Source organism: Geospiza fortis, unplaced genomic scaffold (assembly GCF_000277835.1).
Source record: "Geospiza fortis unplaced genomic scaffold, GeoFor_1.0 scaffold112, whole genome shotgun sequence".
Taxonomy (NCBI): Eukaryota; Metazoa; Chordata; class Aves; order Passeriformes; family Thraupidae; genus Geospiza; species Geospiza fortis.
In genome coordinates this window covers 14,520,563-14,542,446 of record NW_005054298.1, presented here as the reverse complement: position 1 = coordinate 14,542,446, position 21,884 = coordinate 14,520,563, and the positions used below count along the sequence as shown (strand labels likewise).

Genomic DNA, 21,884 nt, shown 5'->3' with positions numbered 1-21,884 from the left:
GGAAAGAGGAGGGAGGAGGAGAGCCCAAGTTTGCGCCTGTGATTACCTCTTTCCCAGCTGACAGCTTTCCCGGCGCGATCCGGTACCTCCCTGCAGCAGGCACTGGGACCTGCTTGGGTGATTAAATATTTTGCGAAGAAACTCCTCCGCGTTTCAAGGAAAGGGAGGAACTTTTCGATTTCTAGGCTCCAGGAAGTAACCTTTACAGGAATCTTAATGGAAGGCAGGCGGAAAGCCAAAAGCCCAGTCGAGGCACAAAGCTGCTCTTACTCTCAAACCCACCGGTGCTGAAGCCCTCCACCGACCTCCAGACACTCTGGGCTAAGATGCTTCCGTGCTGAAGAGGTTCCACAGTGGAGTGTGCACTAGGGGCAAATGAGCTCTGACCACAGAACTCTCCAACTACTACTGGTTGCACACCAGCGTTCAGTATTTTAATTCTCAAGCACCTTTCACCGCCTGTATTTACAACTTCTGCTCGGTGCTAAATACTTGTGAAGAATGCAGGTGCTACGTTAAAGACAAAAGAACTGAGATACAAGCAAGATAAGGCCATGTTTACAGGAATTGTGCTGACATGTCTAAGCAATGTTAAATCAGCTGGCTTGCATTAGGTTAGCACAGGATTCAGCAGAAATTCCTGAAATAAATGTGCTGCTTTTTGAGATGGATTGCAGCCTGCAGGGAGCTCCCCGGCACTGTGGGTACACTGCTAGCAATACCCAGACTAGAATAAGCTGGTAAGACATGTCCGTACAAGCTGCAGTCACAGCAGCAAGTGCCATATGGCCATGCTCGTGTGACCTGCTGCCTGGCATTGGATGAATCCCTGCCAGGGTAAGCAGCAGAACAGGCTACACTAGGGAAGTGCAGCCCCACTTGTTAAAGCACTGGCATGGACACAGGATGTGAGCTGATATTCATCAATCTGCAGAATTGAAAACCACATTAATCAGTAGAAACTCCTTACAAATGTATTTGATTCATGTGGTGTGCTGAGAGGACAAAGACTTGAACAGTCATTCAGTCCAATGCCCTGCACAAATTCCCCTCTTTCCCACTTATCTCCCCTCTATGTCCCTCTATACCTTCCCCTCCATCACTGCCTTTGGCCTCATCCCGTAAGGCTCTTCCTTCCCCCTGCAATTACCATTGTGTACTGACACCTGAGTTAGTACCCATAGCCAGTGGCTTTCCTGCACTTGAATTTCTCCTGGGGAGCAGCTTCCATTAAGAAATGAACTGTTTTGTAATGACTAAATAACCATGGGTAGCCTGAAAAGAAGCTTCATTATCAAGGTACTGCCAACCATGAAGCTGGCATCCTTCCCTGCAAGTTGTACATCCACTCCCTCTGTCAACTCAACAATCTTTTAAAGATTTCTTTGAGGCAAGGATTGCTCTTTCCATTACATTCCAGAACCAAGCAGCAGTCACCCATTTCAGGAATGCAACCAGCAAAACACTGTCTCGGTCCATTATCTTCATCAAATTGCAAAAATACTCAGGCCATCAGTATTTCCCTAGCAAGCACAGTCTTTGCTGAGCCAGGCCAGCTTGGGGTGGGAGAGGAACTTCAGGGCATGCAGAGATCCATGAGACCCTACCCTAATCCTATAGGATTACAGGATCTATGTATGCTGGAGTGAAGGGTTAATCTAAAAAGAACCCAGCAATATCTAGTTATAAACTTTTGGTATTTTGAAGGTTTGGAGGTTTTTTAGACTCCGCTAGATGACAAGGAAGAATAACATGCATTTCAAGTCCAGAAGTTTTTTTGATGCCTTGCGGAAATAAACTAGAAAGTGGCTGTTTCTTTGTCATTATTCATAGTCTTTTTCTGAAAACATGGGACTGTTTTCATTTGAGAAAAGAATGATTGAACAAAACATACAAGTTTACATCTATCACATTCTGCTGATACTAGACACTGGCCAGGTTTTAAACCACAGTGCATCACCACAGTGTTCCTCACATAACGTCAAAGCCTGCATGCACCATGAGTGGGACAGTGAACATGCTAAGGTGTCACAGAGATCAGCAGACACAAATGTAACTGCTTGGGTAGCCATGTGTACACAAGTGGGATCATATGATTCTTGGGGACAACACTGGGAAAGCAGGAAGTGGGTCACCGTGACCTGGATGCCAAACAGTGTACAGCAACCTCCTCCTTCAAGCAGGTCCTGCAAACCAGCAGGTTGAAATGTGGAAATTATTGCCTTTGAACAGCAAAGGTAACTGTGTTAAGCCACTGTAGGAAATCTGTGTTGTGGGTATGGGCAGGTATGGCAGAAGGCCCAGGTGCACTGAAGAAAGGGTCATATGGAAGCTGCTGCCCCATCCCAGCACATCCCCAGTGAAGGCAAAGGCAAAGGCACCTTAACACAATCTCTTTCATCATCACACTGCTTGTTTGCATCCAAACCCTCAACTCTGCCATACCACCATATAAAACCTGTATTGCATACATTAATACCTCTTATAAACATTAATTTGACAATTGACAGCACAGCAGCTGCTCTATTCTTAATGAAAAACACAAAGATCATCCTGCCCTTCCTCCTCCGTTTCCTTTCCCAAGCTTCACAATCCCCTGCACTAATTCACAGAGTCTTTTCCTTCCTACTTCAAACAATTGCTAGGGATATAATTATCCTTCCATTCATTTTGCAGGAAGTATTCCCCCTTCTATAAGCCTTGCTCTTCACCCACCCCTTATACTTCTTCCTAGGTTACATCCCCATGGGCTTGTCACACCTTTTTCAGTAGCTACTCCTGACTAAGCCAAGATTAGTTCTGGGAATACCAGCCTGAGTACCCAGAGCTGCACCTGTAGCAGCAAAAGTGGCAGTAAGGCCATGCAGGGGACTTCCTTTTCAGGACGATGACCTATGCTCTGTTCCCCTTGGCTGGTAGCTTCACTTCACCTTTACCTGAAAGACTCTGGAAAAATAAGGCTCATTTCCCCATCAACCCAAGTATTCCAGGCCTATGTTACCTAGCACCAGCTGAAACATGAATGCAGACAAAGCAGTCTGTAATCCAAGGCACAAAAGCTGGATGGAGACAGCAGGGAAGGTCCTACCAGGAAGCACCACTGCTCTGCAAGGCCTCACTTTGGCAGCTGCTTTCCTAGGGACAGGCTTTCTGGAGGCACTGTCACAAAGCTGAGTTGCAAAGTGGTCTCCAAGGGAGGAATGAAATGGCTTTGCATGGGAAAGAATGCCAAGCAACTCATCTGAAGAATGTAATGGCAGGGTAATACACCTTGGAATAACAGCACCTTGGAGCAGCCAGGGGCTGGCCAGCCATTCAGCATGGCAGCAAGTGTGGAACATGCCAGGACAGCTTTGGAATGATCCATTCTTTCAATAAACAGAACCGCTCCCCTCTACCAGGACACACATCTCTAATACAAACCATGCCCAATAGAAAGTAACTTCTACAGCCAAACAAGATGGCTCAACTGCTTCCCAACTCCAGTGACTTTTGGTTCTCAGGCATAAAGAATAGAGATTGCCTCTCTTAATAATTTCTTTCTTTCCACAATATCCAGACTCAGAGCAGCCAGGGCCCAAGCAGAGAGATTGCAGTGCACCAACATGCCACATACAGCTCTTCAGTCAAGTTTTAGCTTACAGGACACAATCATTAAAAAATAAATACATTGGACTATATCCAGAGTTTTGACAAAACACACACACATTTTCTTTGCCACAATTACCACCTATATTGTCTTTTTCCATATAATTTGTGCAGGTCAAGGAGTGAGTGAAAACAAGCAGATGGACTCAGTCCTTCATGATGCACAATGGGGACTGAAAAGGGACCTATAGCTTCCAGGGGCTCAAAGCATCCTGGATTTCCTGCTTGTTGTCAGTCTGCTATAGGCTTTGGACTCCAGCTGTACAGCTTAAACCTTTTGTACTCTAAAAGGTGAGTTATGTGCATGTGAGTTTGGTCCTCCATCCTGCCACCCTTACTGTAGTGCAGCAATCTTCCAGCTCTTGTCATGCTAGGAAGAAAGTTCAAACTCTGTGTTTACCAGCTCTAACCACCATTTTCTCAGCTTTCCAGACAGCTCTGCAACACACACTCTCCTCATAGGCTTTAACACTGAAATGCTGGGAGACTGGCAGTCACCCAAGCAATGTGGATTATCCAAGGACAGGAATCACCAAAATGGTTCCTGGTTTGCAGGCACCAGTGAGGAGACTCCTGATTCCAAAATCAAAGATAGGGAACACTTTAATCACAGCTAAGTGATAAAATCTTTCTGGAACATCAGTGGAGGCATGGGGAAAAAAAACAAAAACAAAACAACCAAACTCCAGATTAATACATGTCCTTCCCACAACAATGGCCACTGGTTTCCTTGATTGCCACATACAGCTCATAGCCCAAATGCTTAAGTGGACTACCGCCAGTCCTCTAGGAAGAGGAGAGAGATCTTGCTTTAATAAATATTATAGTCTATCCACTTACTGAGAAATAATTGCTCAAAGCAACAAATGTCATTATCTGATCTCCTGGACAAATTAAATGCGCATGTTCACTAGAATCACTTCTGGTTTCATTGTGACACTGGAAATATTCTGAAGTACTTTTCTAAAGGCTTAAGGGCAAAAAAAATGCAAGAAGTTGCTTTGATGTGCTACCATCTGCTCTAGATATGGACTGCATACCCACTATTGAGAAATGCTGCCTGCATTGGACACCATCCATCTTGGAATATTCTTTGAAGAATTTACTGGAGTATGTGGAAAGTTGTGATAGAGACAGCTTCACACTCCCAGATTTCTATAGCAATATACCTCAAAATGTTCACATCTATTTCTGCATGAAAATCCAGACTATTCCAGGCAAGAGAGAAGTGTTAAACATTCACCAAAACAGAAGCAAGATCTGAATTACGCAAATGGGCAGAAGCATTTGGATACCTCTTCACAGAAAATGTATGCTAGCATCTGGGCTAGCTGCAAAAGCATCATCTGAGCTTCCCCAACAGAAAGCTGTCATACATCTGGTGATGTAGCCATTCACAGCTTAGATATACACCAAGATTCAGCTCACTGCCTCAGGCAAGAATTTCAGTTAGTCAAGCAGAGTGAAATACCTGGCACAAGAGGCAAGAGTTAATGGCAAACATCACAATTACATAAAATGAGAGCCATGCTTGTTCCCCTTGAATCTTTAAATGGGATCAGACAACAAAATCAAGCTGGCTTGGTCAACTAGGAGTTCAGATAAAAACAAAAAAACCTGCTATGTCTCTGGGTACATAATATGGGAAATATTTGAGATGTTGCAGGTCAGTGGCACAGGCCAGTGGATTGAAAGGATCATGACTGCACTGCCTTGCAATCTGACCAGATGCAATCACATCCCCTTGCAGCTGGAGCAAAGCCATATCCTTCCCCACACTGATGCAGTACCTTGGTTTTACCCAACTGCCATTCTTTCTTGCTGCTGTCATAGGTCTGAAGAAAACCTGCACATACAGCTTTGCTGTTGTCTGAGAGGCTTAGCCCCTTCACAAGCATCTTGTACCTAAGAACAAAACAGAATCTCATCAGATTACAGATGACAGTAACTGCCCCCTTCTCTCTCCCCAATCTTTTAACTCTAATTATCCTCCTCTCATTAGTCCTTTTTCCTCCAGGACCCTCCTTCTTCATGTTTGCCTTCCAATTTGGAAATTTCCATCCCCCAACCTTTATCTGTTTCTACCACACTGGCAATTATTGTTGCAATACCAGTAAAAGAATACAAACTCAACAGAATTTTTCAGTAAAGAACAACTGTCTTTTTGAAACATGTGCTTTCATCAGACACAAGTTATTTTGTTCAGTGTAGGGGTGGCATTTAGTGCTCCAAGAGACAAAGGAAGCAATGTTCAGTGTCCCTTCTAGCCTTAAACTTCAAAAAAATCCTTTTGATGTAGCTCATTAAAAGAAATAATCACTTCTTCCAATATTAATCATCAACTATACTGTCCATTAGAATTTTCTTCAGCTGCCTAAAGGTTTTAAGCATGGTATTTTCCTTTTACATATTACGACCAGCTGGGTTTCACAGCATCACACTAGCAAATCTGTGGCAAAGCTACCAAGAAAAAAAAAAAAGACAAAGAAAAAAAGACCAAAGACCATCTGGCTATTTTTCCATTCTGACTTTTAGCCTAAAGGCAAGTCTCCAAAAGGCCTCCCAGTTCAGTCTATGATATGAGCATTAAGGCCATGGTTAGAAAAACATCCCACAGATGATCCATACCAGAAGAAGCAGTTAAAGAGGGAAAGTCATGTAGAATTCTTTACTTTGGGGCTGTTCCAGCATACAACACAGTGACAGCAATTACCTGCTGAGGAAGTCCTGGAAAAGGCGCCGTACAGGGAAACCCGCTCTCCGAACCTTCACTGTCTCCAGCATCCCTGAGTAGCGGAGCTGATTCAGCACCACATCTGGATTAAAGAGGTTCGGTGCCTAAACAGGGATCCAGAATCAAAACCAAGTAAGCAAGGCAGTCACAGGCTGTGTATCTGTTCTGCTGTAGAAGGCCAACCCTGCATATCTGGGCATGCCAGGTAAAAAAGGGGAAGTTTGGGTCAAGGGGAAAGCAACCTCACAGCACTGCATAGTGCAGAATAAGGGACAAAAGGGAATTGGGCTGATTCTGGAAGAAGGAAAACAGTTTGCAGACTGCACTCACAGTCAGACTATGGTAGGAAAGCAAAGATACAATGTCTGAACACATGCAGAGTGCAGAACCCTGACTCATTTCTCTTTGTAGCCTCTCTTTTCAGTTAAACTGGAGACAAACTACAGAATTCTTTTCTGGCATAAATCCCCTAAGCAGCCTATCCTCTGCCATATAATTCATGGTTTCAAAACACTCAAAGAAAAAGATCAGTTCAGATCTAGTAAGCAGCATGTCCTCCTGCCACAGCTCACAGTCCAAGCAAGAGCCAGCCTGTCCCTAAGCAATGTGATTTGCTCATGATGCATCCACCTCCAGTGCCTCAGAGCCAGGGATCTGCAGGAGACAGCGCCTATTGCACAAGCCCTTCATACCAGAACAGATTTCTCTACAGGCACTATAAACAGGAGTGATTGCTTCTTCTAGCACAGCTCTGAACTCTGCACAAGCCTGGTTAATCTTCCAGGCTTCATAAGCACTGAAAGAAGTGGGAATGGCTATATAATCTCATATTCAGAATGCAGTCTTTCCATCTAATTACCAGGACAAGGGTGTGTTTTTTCTCAACTGTAAAATAACTAGAATAAAAAAGGGAAGGTGGGAGGAACTGCTCTTACCCTCAGTTTGAGACACCTGCTAGGCATTTGTGCAAGGGCATGCCCATGCAGGCCTGTGTCACATGCACACATGTGGCTGGGGGACACACTTACCTTTTCTGTATTTGGTTTGATGCAGCGGATGAAAAATGGGTTGGAAGTACTGAGCGTGGCCATCAGGGAATGGAGAGAATCCTAAAGACCAGCAGGAGAGACCCAAAGGATCAGTCACTACAGAAGGAAAGGGGCTACATTTGATGCAATGTCTTCCTGCAGCCCTCCCATTCCTAATGTCTTTTGACTCTGCCTACCAAAATTTCATTAACCAATGAGACTCCTTCCTGTCCAAAACATACCCATACAGTCTGCTCTTAAGACTATGGCCATCCTTGTTCCTTGAGCTGTATAGCTTTTGTGAGTTAGTTTTACGAGTCACTCAAACTTTAAATACAGGAAAACAAAACAGTGAAATGAACAGAAGGTCTGCAGACAATCCAAGCGTGTGAGATTCATACTTGCAAGGCCCTCCTAATAAGGTTTTATTGGAATTGTCATTATACCTGTAAAAATGTGGCCTAAAAGGATACATACACTTAGCTGAAACACCAAACCAATATGAAAGATTAAAGAACCTCAAGAACTTCATATACTTAGCAAAGTACTCTTTTCCTCTGCCACTCTGCTCTGTCTTATCATCTCACATTTTATACCAGACAGAAATCCTTGGGGCAGTGGCACTGTCTTTTTTTAGCACTGCAACATTCCTGCACATTTTCAGTGCTGGACACAAAACAAGGATGAATGACTCCTCTTGGCTGCAGGCCTTGCTTTACCCATCTGCTCCTCCCCAGAAGCCTGCTGCTCTCTTGGAAAACATCATACCCTGAACTGGGAACTGACAGTCGGTCTGCGCCTCTGGGTGCCCATCTTCAGTGTCTCTTCACTGCAACGACTGCAGACTCTTTCAAAAAGGTCATAGATGAAGTCCAGCCTAAGGGAGAAGAAAAGGATTAAAGAAGGTGCAAGGCACCTACCACCTGTGAGAAGATGGTTTTATTGTCAGCTATTGCCCTGTCCTGTTGTGAAACATCTCATTTTTATACCTGCTGTGCCAGAGGAAGCAGTTCAGCTGGCACTTCAGTGAGGAAATTAATACTTCCCACTGGCTGCCCAGATCCTGTGGAATGCCCTGTATGCCACACTCAGCTGCAAAGCCAGAAGTCCCCTCCCACACTTTCAAGTAGGATATTACACAAAGGAAAATCTCCCTTATGCACTGGCTAGGACACCTCCCTTGAGCAAGGAGGGGATGCTCAAGGACACCTCCCTAGAGCAAGCATATGCCCCCAGGCAAAGCTACCTTGAAGGTATGCCAGCTGGACTGGAGCTGTCATGCCTCCCAAATCATGATCAGCCCCCATGACATGATCACAAAATTGGAAGCCCAGCTGTTCCGTGGCCAGAGGAGTTCTAGAGCTGCCCTCCATGTAGCTAGCCCTCCATTTCTAAGGAATCTTCCACCATTTTGCCACTCCTGAGACATTGGTGCTGGTTCTTGCAAAGTTGCACAAAGTTCTTCAGAGCTGCTTGTACCAGTTTATTGTTATGGCCGCTTCTGGCCCAACTTCCCTTCTGGCACGTTGAAAAAGCCTGAGTCCTTCTATTATGCTGGACAATAACAACCACAATTCTGGCCTCAAGCCTCATGTAAAATGTTCCCCAGATGCTACTGTCCAAGTAAGACAACTATGAGCAGCTCATAGTCTCAGCTCCCTCAGATTGTTTCAAAGCTTCTCAGTGCACACTCTGCAGCAGCTTCAGAGAAGATGCAGTTCTGAAACAGTCTCATCAGGCTGGAGCCCAAACGCAATACATGGACTGTGGTAAGAAGCACATGGTAGAGTTGCTGCTCAAAGACTTGTAGGATCCTCTGTAATATTAAATGCCTCCCCCCTACTAGGCCCTGCTTCTGTTTCCCAGATCTTGCTCAAGATCAAAATTAGCTCATTTCTCTAAGATCATGTTGCAGCTCTGGGATACGACATTAGAGTCCATGCCCAGTCCCACAGCAACAGCTCAGTCTGGCTCAGGATAAGGACAGATGATTTCCACTAACAAGCAGGCTGGAAAACAAGCAGCATCTGTACAAAAGCTGGCGACTGACAACATGGCAAAGAGCATTGGCTCATTCAGGGGAAACTTTGCCACTGTAGGTATAGAGAAGTAAGAGGAAGAAAGAAAAGGGAAGGGGAAAGGGAAAAAACCAAATTGCCAGGACGGATGTCTGTCATGCTGTTAAAGCTCTTTTTAAAACTGGGACAACATGAGTCCTGATTAAACTGTGCCTCATCTGCCTTCTCCAGATCTCCTTTCTTCTGTTAGGACACTTCAGGACAAAGAGAAGAATGATTAAGAATCATGCCTGATGCTCTGGCAAAAGCAACTGCTTTCCTTGGTCTGGTTTATTACATGGATGCAATTAGTTCTGCCCAACAGATGTGGCCTCCTGACAAGCATACCTGCTGTCTTTCAGCATGTTTAAAATGTCATCACGAAAGGTGTCTCTGTTCTTCTCCAGAAAGCCTCTGACATCATACAGCACCTGCAACACAGACACAGCCACTAGAGCAGCACCGTACAGATCATGAAGTCCTTCCACATGTACATGCCAATGTACAAGGCCTCCAGCAGAGCTACACAGGAACACTGCAGGCATGTGCCAAGATTTGAATTTCTGGGGTCAAAGAACTACAGAGTTCTGCAGTTCCTGGCAAGAAAGTGGCTTTTAGCCATCAATTAAAAAACACAAAAAAAAAAACCCTAAAAAACAAGAGCCAAGTGAAACAGCTGCAAAGATTTGCCTGGCAGGAGAGGGCCTGTGTGGAAATCCTCTGCAAGGTGTGAGGTACTCTGTTCATTTCAGGAGAGTGAAGAGAACGGCCACCCAGTGCCTCAACTTCCCAACCACAAGTGCTCAGCAGATTATTCTGGGAGGAGCTCAGCCCTTCTTCAATGTGCAGGTGTCCTCCCATGACACACCTTCATCTGCTTCATATATCCTCACAACAAAGAGCAACATTTAACCTTGAAGGCTTGGGAACCTTTTCCTTTTTGCAATAGGTATTCAGTCTTTCCTCCTCCTCAAAAGTCTTAATTTTCCTAGCGACTTTTCCTTTGAGTTTTGTTTGTTTGTGAATGTCCAAGAAAAGACAACGTGAATAACAGAAGTAAGGAGTTTATCCCCCCCCCCAAAAAAGTTACCTGAGAAACTCAAACATCCAAGTTGGAGAATATAGTGCTGCAGATATGCTATTTTAAGCCCATCACACTCGTGCTCCGGTATGGGACATCAAATGTGTGGAAACACACAGCTCAGAAATGTTCTTGGTTTTTGGAATCTAGAATTGAGGACCTCAAGGGCAGAATATTCCAAGCATCTCACAGACACATCATGAACACCTACCTCCCCTGCATAATGTCTTATGCCAAACTGATGGTCTGTCACCCGAGGCTTCACGTAGTAGGGGTTGCTCTGAAATGAAAGAAAAAGAAGTTGTCTTATAATGCTGGTATAAGAATAAAAAGTCAGTCACGAACTCTGCCATGACTATGACAAGGCTGGGATGGGCAAGGACCTTTGCTCTTGCAGAGCCCGACCACATCTGCTGCAGCTGTCTGCAGCTACATTGCAAATATGTTACTCAAATTTAAGATGGAAATATCCAGCCCTTCAAGGCATTTCTCATGTGAGCAAGGGCTTGCAGAATCAAGGCTGCAGAGGCATGCCATGGATGAAATGTTAATTCTTGTGTGTCTGACACCTGAGGAGACTGAGCTCCACACAAACCACGTGGTGCAGGACACAGGATCAGGATGCAGGGAAGATGGCAGCTTTGCATAACACCTCCACACCTTTTCTTCATCAAAAGAAATAACATACCAATTTCCTGTCTTCCTCTATATTTTGTATTTCTTTGCACCTCTCTTCCCCTACATTCAATATTCAGTTTTCCTTTCTCTTTTTCCTCTGTCCTTTTCCCCCTACTTTCTCTGTTCTATGAAAACCATTTTAACTGCTTAAGAGCAGCCATGCTGCTCTAGACCAAAGATCTATCCAGCAGTATTCTGCCTCCAGCACTGGCTATGGAGGATAGAGCACAAAGAAAGTAAATCATACTTTCATCCTAACATTCCCTCAAACTCTAATTCTTTCTATGAGGCCTGCCTAACTAGTAACCCCAAATGGATTTGTCTTTGAAATACTTGCTCATTTCACAAGTGAACCCATGCAGACTTCTTGTATCTGGAGTGTCCTTTCACAGGGAGCTCTCAAACAACTACAGAGGGAACTAGAGCTGCTTGATTTAAGCCTGGCTTCCATTAGTGCCATCAATCTTCTACAAGCCACGTGTGACTTTTACACCCATCACACCCACCCGAGATGTCTTGTCCCCACACTGCAGGTTCCTTCAATGCAGTTGTCTGTAGCACTGAAGCTGTCCCAGACCTGCTGTTTACCAGTTCTGACAGAAGCTCTCCTTGAGTCAAGGGGCCCCATGGTGCACATGGTTCAAAGTGAAGGTGATCTACAGACTATACGATTCCATAGCAATGTCTTCTACTTTTACTGTTACTTTCCTGGGAGCTTTTACTACTTCTTTTGGGGATTTTTATTACTGCTGAGCCCCATGCTGGAATTTCAGTGGAACTCCATCACAGCCTCTGTCTGGGTCTCAGTCCTGAAGAGGAGGTTCAGAGGCCATCATTTCAAAGGTGAAATCAGGACTGTTTTCCTTCAGGTACAGCACTTTACATTTATCTATGCTGCTTCTCATTTTCATTTTCACTTTACAACACAATCAGTCTCATGAGGCCCCTCTCAGACCAGCCTTCCCTGTGAGTCAGCAGAAAACCTCAGTGCTTGTAGGAGACTGTCTCACTTGTAGGCCCTCCTGTCATTGAGGTAACTGACCCTTTACATTCTGTGAATTTACACCATTGTGAAATCAGAACTATAGGCCTATAGTTTCCTACAACACTTTCTAAAAATTAATATAATCCCCCACCTCCTCAGACAAAAGTACTAAGAAAATTTTAAGTAACATGTTGCATGATGCTGTTTGTAATTCAGCTCTTTCATCTTCAAGATCTTTTGGCAGTATTTAGCAGGTGGACAGCTTCTGATGCTGATAATTTGTTAGTGCTACTGAAAATTTTTTCATGTGTTTTTCTTTTCACACTGATCCCATTTCATTTTTCTTCCCTTCCCCCATACATTCATCTTTTTCCAACCACAAACTTCCCTGTCTTGCACTCCAAATATGACTGCTACTGGATCTCTCATGTGGATTGGCATCCTGTTCTCCTCTCCCTCTCCACCATGCCCCTTATATTTCACTCATGCTCACAACACTTTTGGCTCCTTCTGCTATCTTCCCTATTGCTCCTCTCTCCAGTTGTTTCAGAGGTCATATTCTCTTAAATCCCAGCTTTAGGCTTTTCCTCCTTAAGACTACAGCATTCCACAGAACATACAGAGAAGAGGGCTTGTTCTCCTCAGGCTTCCCAGCAATGCTGGCTGGATGTCTTCCAGTTCTCTTCCAGCCAGCACTAGAGACTTTAACTGGTATAAAAAATGCTTATGCCTTCAGCAAATGCAAGTCCTAGAGCACTCTCCACTGTTCCTCCTTGAACTTATAACTCAGCCTCCTCCATCTCCTGCAAGCTTCCTAGGGTTCCACGTTAACTGCTATTGCCTCAAAGCAGACAGAGGTGACACTATGGACAGCTTAATGAAAAGGCTACTCAATGCACAGAAATCACCAAAAATAGCAGCCAAAATGTAGTGGGGCATAGAGGAATGCAAAATAATACTGGCAGTCTCATGCTGCTGTACAATAAACCACAGGTACCTTCTTACCAAGGGAACTGCATTCTGGTCTGATTATTTATCTCAGAAAAAAAGAATAGAGAAAAAAATATGTAGACAAATTCAGAAATGAGCAGCAGAAAGAAAGAGGAGCTTTGAAACATCTCCATTTGGAGACAAACTGAAGAGTTTGGGACAGTTGAGAAAGAAAATTCATAACAAGTGATACATTTAAAATATTCATTAGTTCTATATTAAGAAATACCAACAACAGTTTTTAAAAAATAAGGTAAAACAGCCATTCTCACATTTCTTGACCTGCAAGACAAGGCAAAGCCACAGTGAACTAAATTGAAGGCCTTGATTTAAGCCCAAAGAAAGTATATATTTCCTCAAAGCTGTAAGTAGCCAACCAAAAGTCATTGCTATTTCTTCTAACTAAGTAATGAGTATTACTAGCAGAGTTACAATGCATATATGAAAAATGAGAATATCTGCATCTATGCCAATTTAAACAATTCAGATAAAGGATACAGATTTGTATGTTTTCGGGCTTGGATGAAGCCTGAATTAGAAGACTAGAAAACATATTTGTTGACAGTGCTCTTACTAAAGTAGTTAATTATTCCACAAGTCCATGCTACAGGCTTTAATTTGCTTTGTTTTCAGTCTATTTGCTATTTAGAACAAAGTGTTGGCTGTACCAGAGACAACAAGGGATTGCTACAGTGATCTCAGTGGGGTTTCTGTGTCCCCAGGATAGCTTTCTGACCTGCATGAAAAAGTTCCACTACTGTGTCCAGAACACAAGACAGAGGATGAAAGAATTTAATTAATTAGGAACAATAAGAGAGCTTTCATTAAAAGTCATGAGGCAAAAGCCGTCCCCAGCCCCAGGAGACAGATTTGACATGCTTTGGAGCAGACTGCTGTGAGTCAGCTGGCAGGAGAAACCCACACACACTGTGCAGCCACATCCTGTGCCTGGGGTGCTGCCTCGTGTCCCGTCGCAGAGCAGCAGAACCTGACCCCATCCCATGCTGCAGAGTCAAACCTCCTGTGCCTGCAGCCTGTGGAATGCACACTCCCTCTTCCCTGTGTGCACAGGAGCCCAAGCTCAGGTTGCTTTCCATATTACTGGTGTTCAGTGCAGCCTTATTAAACACTCACAGGTTCGGGCCTAAGGCATTTTAAATTTACTGCACAAAGCACATATTTTACATCAACAAAACCTTCACTTTAGGTTTTGAAATGCTGATGGGGCTAACATACTGATCATTTGCCTGCCAGGTTATTTTCTTACTTACCATATGCTGGCTGTGAAGTTTTTCCAGAAGGGTGTTGTCTGTGCCTTTGGGGAATCGACTCTCTTCATTCACCAAAGCCAGTAGACCTAGTTTCTACAGCCAAACAAGAAACAAGCTTTTACAGTCAGCAAAAGCTTTCACTACACAGCACCAAGCCAAGAACTGGAGATCTGAACCATTGAGCAATAACCCTTAAGTTATACCCAGCAAAACTCAAACTGAAAGGAGAATTCTGGACAGTTAATGCATTCAGCAAGCAGATCATAAGTGGAGCTTGTTTATAAAAAATTCACAATACAGTTTTACTTGAATGCTAATCCCTGTCTAAAATTATGACACCCTTCCTAAGCTTACTCTCAACAATAAGAGATCTGCTTTCTTGAGCCAGAACCACGGGTAGAACAGCTCATGCTTTTGCCAGGTCACTATGGGAAGAGGATCTAAGCAACTATCTGCTTTTTAAACCAGGAAATGCCAGGAAAGATCTGAAGACACTCAGCAGTCCCCACTGATCCCTAGAAACTGTCACAGGTAACTGCTTACCTTCTCAATAAGGTCCAGGCACTCTGCATTATCCATCCAGTCAATGGCTTCCCAGTTTATCCCTTCCCTGATAGACAAGAACAAACAGAACAAAGTTGTGAAATGCAAGATCCAGTGTCCTGGGGTGTAGGAGAGCAGAAGTAACTGAGCCTGGCAGCTGTCCCAGGACTCAAGGTGATTTGCAGGAATTAGCCTTTGCTATGGCTTATGGCTGAGGAGGAAGAATAAGGGACAAAATGCACTGCTAACACAAGGAGATGGAAATAAGAGACAGCCTTTCTTATTCACACCAGTGACATAGACTGATGCTTTTCTTATAGTCATTGAGCAAATTTCACATGAATTTTAAGACTGTGCTCTTTCTGGAGTGAAAGCATCAGCCCACACAGTGGTGGTGATGGACAGTTTGCTACACAGCTTCAAGAGTCAGCTGCTGACCCACCAATCTGGAAAGCAGGCCTGAAGCACATCTGCCAGAAGACTGAACCACAGTTCACAGGTCCACCAGGAGAAGAGACTGGAGAGAGTCTCCAGGGAGAGTTTTGAAGAGGATGACACAGATAAGCTTTGGCCTGACATCCAGGGAGCTTAGAGGGTGGCCCTGCATCTTTCAGAGTAGGAGCTGATGTAGGTACAGTAGTGCAATAATGTGCTTTGAAAATCACCCATGACATTCTGTAAATGCTGAATGTGTTTTTCCCCTTACCATCTTCTTATCTTCTTATCTTCTTATACACTCATAGTACAGGATATGTCTGTTTTCAGAATTCAGAGAAGCCTAGAATAAATCTTAAGAATACAAGGAAGACTAGAGGCTATGTGTGAAGCTACTTACTGACATTCTGATAACTCCTCCTTTCAGGTGGAGGCTAACATTTTGAAGATAGTGGAGCTGTTGCCTTCAGATGCTTCAGCCCAGGCTTCATACTTTAATGTTCAAAGCATCAAGATGAGATACATTAATCTATTTACTAAGCCTGAGGGAGCAGAGCTTATATGGCGAAAGATGAGTTTTAAGTATATTGCCTTAGAATTATTTGATATGTAGTCAATTAAAAACCTCACTGAAAAAAATCTCATTCCTTCCAAAGTTCAGCCACAGAACTTAAACTTCTATGCAACCATCAGGAAAAAATAATTTGTCATGCTGGTACCATTTTTAATACAAGATTTCTGCAATGGTGGAACTGGCCTGAGAAGTGAGCACATAAATAGCCTTGCAATTTTGTAATCTTTAGAATTTAATGAATTGCCTATTCAACTGTCTCCCTTTACAAGGCTGCTCTCATTTGCCCTCACTGACCCTATTCAATTCCTTCATTCACAAACATAAAGGCTTCTGTTTCAGAGCAACAACTGAAGCATTTGACTAGCAGCCTTCTCTACAGCAGAAATACTCTAGAACATCACAGGTACTTCACAAAATACAATCCAATATGAAGCCCACAGAAGAGGAAAAAGCTGTGCAGAAGGTCCCAAGCTCAGCCTGATGTAAATCTTGCTGAGGAAAAGAGTCCTTTTCACAGTATAGGAATCTCTAGGACAGAAAGAGCTGTCAGATATCTCTAACTGTCTATCTTTAGGGAATTTCCTTTTTGCACACCAGGATTCCATCTGCATTACATCACCACTGCCATAGATAAATCATTAGCAAAGTCAGTAACACACCCAGTGACCATATAGTCTAACGGATTAAAGCCCAAGAACTTTCCATTCAGCTGAGAGACAGAAGGAAGTCTGGAGTTTCTGCACACTACAACGGAGAATGCTTCTTCCTGGAGACAAGTGACTTATGCTGGCAAAGCACATGGACAACGCCTAACAAGACACATCCACAGTCAGGGTTGTACCAAGGCCCAGCTGTCTCTCCTGCTTCAGTGGGAGGGACTGAGCAGCACAGGAGGAATGATGTCCTCCCTCCTACTACCCATGAAAGCAGTGGGGCCCCACTCCCACTGTTTGTCACCTGTTGTACTCCAGCTGCTCCAAGGAGAAGATGTGTTTGTTGAAATATTCCTGGAGTTTCTCATTTGCATAGTTAATGTTAAACTGCTCAAAACGATTCACCTGCAAGAAGAAACAATTATCAAATTTTACATTCTTGTTCCTGAGCTCTAAAAGAATCTCTACCAGCAAAAGGGAAGGTGCCAGCCTTGGAGTAAAGCCAGAGAACATAGTGATGTCAGGTGGATATGAGGAGGGCAGTATGGAGAGGTCCACTAGGAGAACAGCTTTTGTAGCCCATGCAAAGTTAATTCAGTAAACCTAATTCATAGTAAAGCATGCCAAAGACAATTATGTTTCTCTTCTTGGAAGAAATAAATTCCCTAACTGTTAGGTCACAGGGCTTTATCTTCTGTGAAATATCTGAGCAGTCACTCCGTGACTGTTCAACACACATCCCACATCAGCCATAGTTAGAAGCATCACATGCAGGATTCTCCACACAACACAAAACAGATGTAAACAAACAATGTATATGTAGGATTTGGGGAGTTGGTTCACATACAAATAAAAAATTCAGTATTACCTATCACAGCAGATCTGCTTAGGGTCTGTATCACAAACCAGACCTTGAACGTCATCATATTTAAGACTGAATATGTAGCTGAATATGGCTGGCAGAAATGGGCAGCTAAATATATCTTTCTGCTTTCAGGGGAAAGTGACAGGGTAGAGATTCCAGAATGCCCTATGCTATCCTTACCAGGATGCAAACCCACCAAAGTTTCTTCAAATATGCATCAACATCTCCAAAACCAACCCACCCCACAAAAAATGAAATCCTGACCTGAAAGTTCTCGAAGCCAAAGATATCCAGGATGCCCACAGACTTAAAGTTTTCCTTGCCTTTGATCTTTGTATTAATCTTGCTAATGAGCCATGAAAAACACTGGGAATAGAGTGCCATAGAGAGGGAGTCCCTGGAGTCAGCTGCCTGTAAATACAGAGAGAAAAAATGAGTCACAAAGAGAACAGAAGGCATAAGGGCCACATGAATCTCTGTGGGACTTCAGGTTCCTCCACTCCTCTTCAGGTTTCTCAGCCCCAGTACTGGCTGTGTACAGTGCAGTATTTATTTGTAACAAGTTTTCAAGTAGCCAGGCCACACACACAGACAAGCCATAATCTTTGGGTAACTGCACTTGAGAGGGTGAAGGAAGTAACAAAATCAGTGAGATTTTTTGGAACAAGTGCTGGGACAGGGGAGGTGGCAAAATACCTCACAACTAAGCCCACAGGAGTAATTTGTATCATCTGAGCCAACATTTGCAGTGACAGGCAAGGTATCTCGGTCCAGTACTCCTAGCAGAGCTGTCAAATGGGTGTCTGCTCAGTTTTCAAAAAACTGGTAGGGCAAGACTTAATAGAATATTCTGTCACCAAGTTACCCTCAAAAATTCCCTTTCCAAAACATTCTGCAAACAGCATTATCCTACTGGAATCCAATTAGGCTGGCCAACAGCCATGACACATGCCCCAGAAGTTGATGGGTTGAAACTTTGCTGCAGTTGACCCAACACCCCGTTCAGATACCATAACCAAGTGTCAGACATGGCAAAATAACTTAAATTGCAATCACTAACAGGCAGGAGATAATTGCGTGTATGTAAGCATGTGGATGAACATCCAAAATCAAACTTCTGGTATCTCAAGCAAAAGCCTACTACCTGATAGCTGCACAAGGGATGGGCTGGTTGCATATTTTGATAACACTTGGACAAACAAAAGTGGCACACCTTAAATCCTCCAATTAATAAAGAGACATGAGACAGAACCACAAACTGGGAGTCTGATCATGTGCTGTCCTTCTGCACATACACTATTTAGAATGGGAAACCAGAGTTTAGGGTTCTGGAAAGACAAGAAGGCCAAAAATAAGGGTCCCTAACAAGAAGACATGATCTCAGAGGACAGAAAAAGGAGCCAGGAGAGAAGATGGCAAAGATCATGACTGGAAGAAAGATGCTGGAAGTGGGGAAAGATCCTGGAGATCAGAGACATGGAGATAAATGTCAAGGCATGCCCAAGGACCTTGGCTGGTAGTACTGAGACTGAAAACTGCAACTGCACAATATAAACCCAGACAAGCTTTTGCCCAACCCTCTTGGACAAGCTGCAAACTCCCAACTGAGAAAAGAAGTTGACATCCAGAGAGTTCCAGAGAATGTAATGCTGAGGGGCGAGCAAGCCAGTACATGAAATAATCAAGTAGGGTGAAAGCTGTAATCTTGTCATTTCATAAATAAACTGCAGTAAACAGATTACAGGTTGTTTCCTCTGTCTCACCTGACATCAGGAGGGCAATTCCTTCAGTAGGCCAGACCAGCAATGACAGATCTTCCAAATGCACCCGAGCCCCCTTCAGTTTTACAACCCTAAATAACATGAGCTCTTTGCTAATGGCACAAGCCAGCTGTTTCTGATCCCTTCCAGTGCCTCACAAACTTCTAAGGTCCAGCCTACCAGATCCTCCTTTTCACCCAACCACACTGGTTTTCTCCTCCTTTCTCTTCCTAAGTACTATTTCCTCTTCAGCAGCTCAAAGCTGACACAGAATAACCTCCATCCTCCACTAAAGAGAACATTTCAAAGCATGGGCACACACGCCTTTTCTGGCTATTTCTTCTTTCCATCAGATGATCTGCCTTATTGGTTGGGACTAAGAATGCCCTCAAGGCCATGCCTCTGTAGTGTATCTGGCTATGCAGTAAGTTGGGCACATATTCCAGGAACAGGACCTCCCCATCCAGCTGTAAGCAAAGCCACTTTCCCGACAACATGGCTCAAATGAGATTCTCAAAGGCGCCTTTCATCCTGCCAGCTCTGCCTGCCTTTAGGCCAGTTCATCCCTTCAGCCCACTGAAATGTCAAAGCTCAGATGGGTAACAAGCCCATTACATAATGAGAAATCCCCAGCAATGCCACCCCACAAGTGTGAATAGATGGGTGCAGCACTTAGGCAGGAACAGCCTTTACAGGCCCAGTGCTGAGTGCAACAGGCTCACAGCTAAATGGCAGCATCCACTTGCTATCACAATTTTCATGTGGCCTCGGTATTTCACTGGGCTCCAGGCAGTAAGTGTGGGGTCCAATACACACACATGTCAGGAACAGCTATAGCATCTGGGAAAGCTCTTTTCAGGGAGACTATGTCAATCCTACAACTGCATGCCATTGCTGTGGACTGCATGAAGTGCCTCTGGTATTATCTGTTATCCAACCTTACACACTGCCAGAGAAAGATGTGGCTTATTTAGAATAGACAGCTGAGAAGAAAACTGTGGTGTCTGATATTGAGGATACCTACCACAGACTACAGGCTGGAAAATATTTTTCACAAAATTTCACTGCAAAGAAAGGTCACAGACTATGCAGAAAAAGCAGACCATTTCTTAAAGGCAAAGCTCAGTTTGTGATATATCAGCATGTGTGTCCACAGCAAGAAAACAGGCAACTACTCTACCATAATGAGCACTGCTGAGACTTCAGCTTGAACACAGTGCCCAGTTAGAGGCACTCCACTTCTTAAAAGATTGGGAAAACAGAGACAGAAGACAAAGAGATTTAGAAAATTACTTACAAGGAAGCACTGAAGGAACTGGATTGTTTAGCTTAGAAAAGAGAACACCACATGAAAAACTTCACAGAAGCCAAAGCTTGTAAGGTGGACAGCTGGGATGTCAAAGGTAATCTAAATTATGAGGAAAATCTTTTCAAATCCAGACTCCACTGCAGCTAAAGCAGGATACTTAAAGATGCTGTGAAATTCCTTCCATGGGAAATCTGAAGGAAAGTTAGACAGACATCCATCAGAGAGAGTCTAGTAACTCTGGCTTCTCTGCCAATGTAGATGTTGGATTGATAACCCTCTGCAGTCTGTGCCAGCACATGATTTCTATTACAGATGTTCATTTTGCTATAACATGGTGCCTTTTCCATCCTAGTAATAGTACTCCCTGCCTTCCAGTGTCTTGCATTTTATTAATGACAGAGGAATACAGTTATCTGTGCATGGCCTAAAACACCAAGAGTGCCCTCAAGTGATCAGCAACACCACAAGAGCTATATATCAGTTTATTCAGTCCTCCTTTGTGGTTGTATGGATCTAGAAAGAAGCTGCTGTGGGGTAACAGCCCAGCATCTGCCAGGTATTTTGTGGGAATTGTGTGCCAGCTTTTACTTTCCAGTAAACACAGCACAACCTGGAAGTTCTGCAGGTTAAAGCATGCACACATGAAATTACCACAAAGCATCTAATGCACCTTCTGCATGACACAAGTATGACCAGCTCCTGGTGAGTGAAGGTGACTTAAAACCAGTATTGTGCAGGTGAACTCCCCTGTAAAGCCTGAAAAGCAGAGTCAACACTGGGACCTGAGCTACCAATAAGGGCAAAATACCTGAGAAACAGGAGGCCCTAGGCTGGAATGGGTGACACAGGAGGAAGACTCAGGGCCTGGAAATGCAGAAGTGGCAGAAGTGGAAGCATACATTAGGACGCTTACCTGCTCCACAGTGAGAGGGGAGCTGATCTCTTCCCCACGCAGAATCATGGACCTCTGGGTGAGCACTTCAGAGAGCTGAAAGGCGTCCAGGCCCAGGAGGTCACTGGCAACATTCAGCACTAAAAGGAAGAGACACGTTTTTCTCCTGCATGGATCCCCATCACTCATAGGGATATTTTTACAGTGTGGTGAGGAAATCCCAGGGACTTCTACAAGGCAGGTGAGTAAACTCCAGCACAAAACACACTCCCCCTTACTTGATTCTCCTGGGCATACCCAAAGCTGTAGGCTCACATACCCAATCTGAGGGTCATACACCCATTACAGAGCACAGTCAGGTACTCATGTAAGTCAGCCTTC

At 43.9% G+C, this 21,884-nt stretch overlaps 1 protein-coding gene across 1 annotated transcript in view; it reads right to left on the bottom strand.

Moving 5' to 3' along the window:
• Window positions 1-21,884, bottom strand: part of LOC102039514 (unconventional myosin-X-like) — a 75,227-nt gene that overhangs the window by 33,869 nt on the left and 19,474 nt on the right. Inside the window, exons 10-20 of the mRNA XM_005416075.2 lie at window positions 21,525-21,643; window positions 17,807-17,953; window positions 16,982-17,082; window positions 15,016-15,082; window positions 14,473-14,565; window positions 10,760-10,828; window positions 9,816-9,898; window positions 8,179-8,287; window positions 7,411-7,491; window positions 6,362-6,486; window positions 5,439-5,553 (exon numbers count right to left, since the gene is read on the bottom strand). Coding sequence (XP_005416132.2) covers window positions 5,439-5,553; window positions 6,362-6,486; window positions 7,411-7,491; window positions 8,179-8,287; window positions 9,816-9,898; window positions 10,760-10,828; window positions 14,473-14,565; window positions 15,016-15,082; window positions 16,982-17,082; window positions 17,807-17,953; window positions 21,525-21,643 — 1,109 coding nt within the window. The remainder of the gene's footprint in view (window positions 1-5,438; window positions 5,554-6,361; window positions 6,487-7,410; window positions 7,492-8,178; window positions 8,288-9,815; window positions 9,899-10,759; window positions 10,829-14,472; window positions 14,566-15,015; window positions 15,083-16,981; window positions 17,083-17,806; window positions 17,954-21,524; window positions 21,644-21,884) is intronic.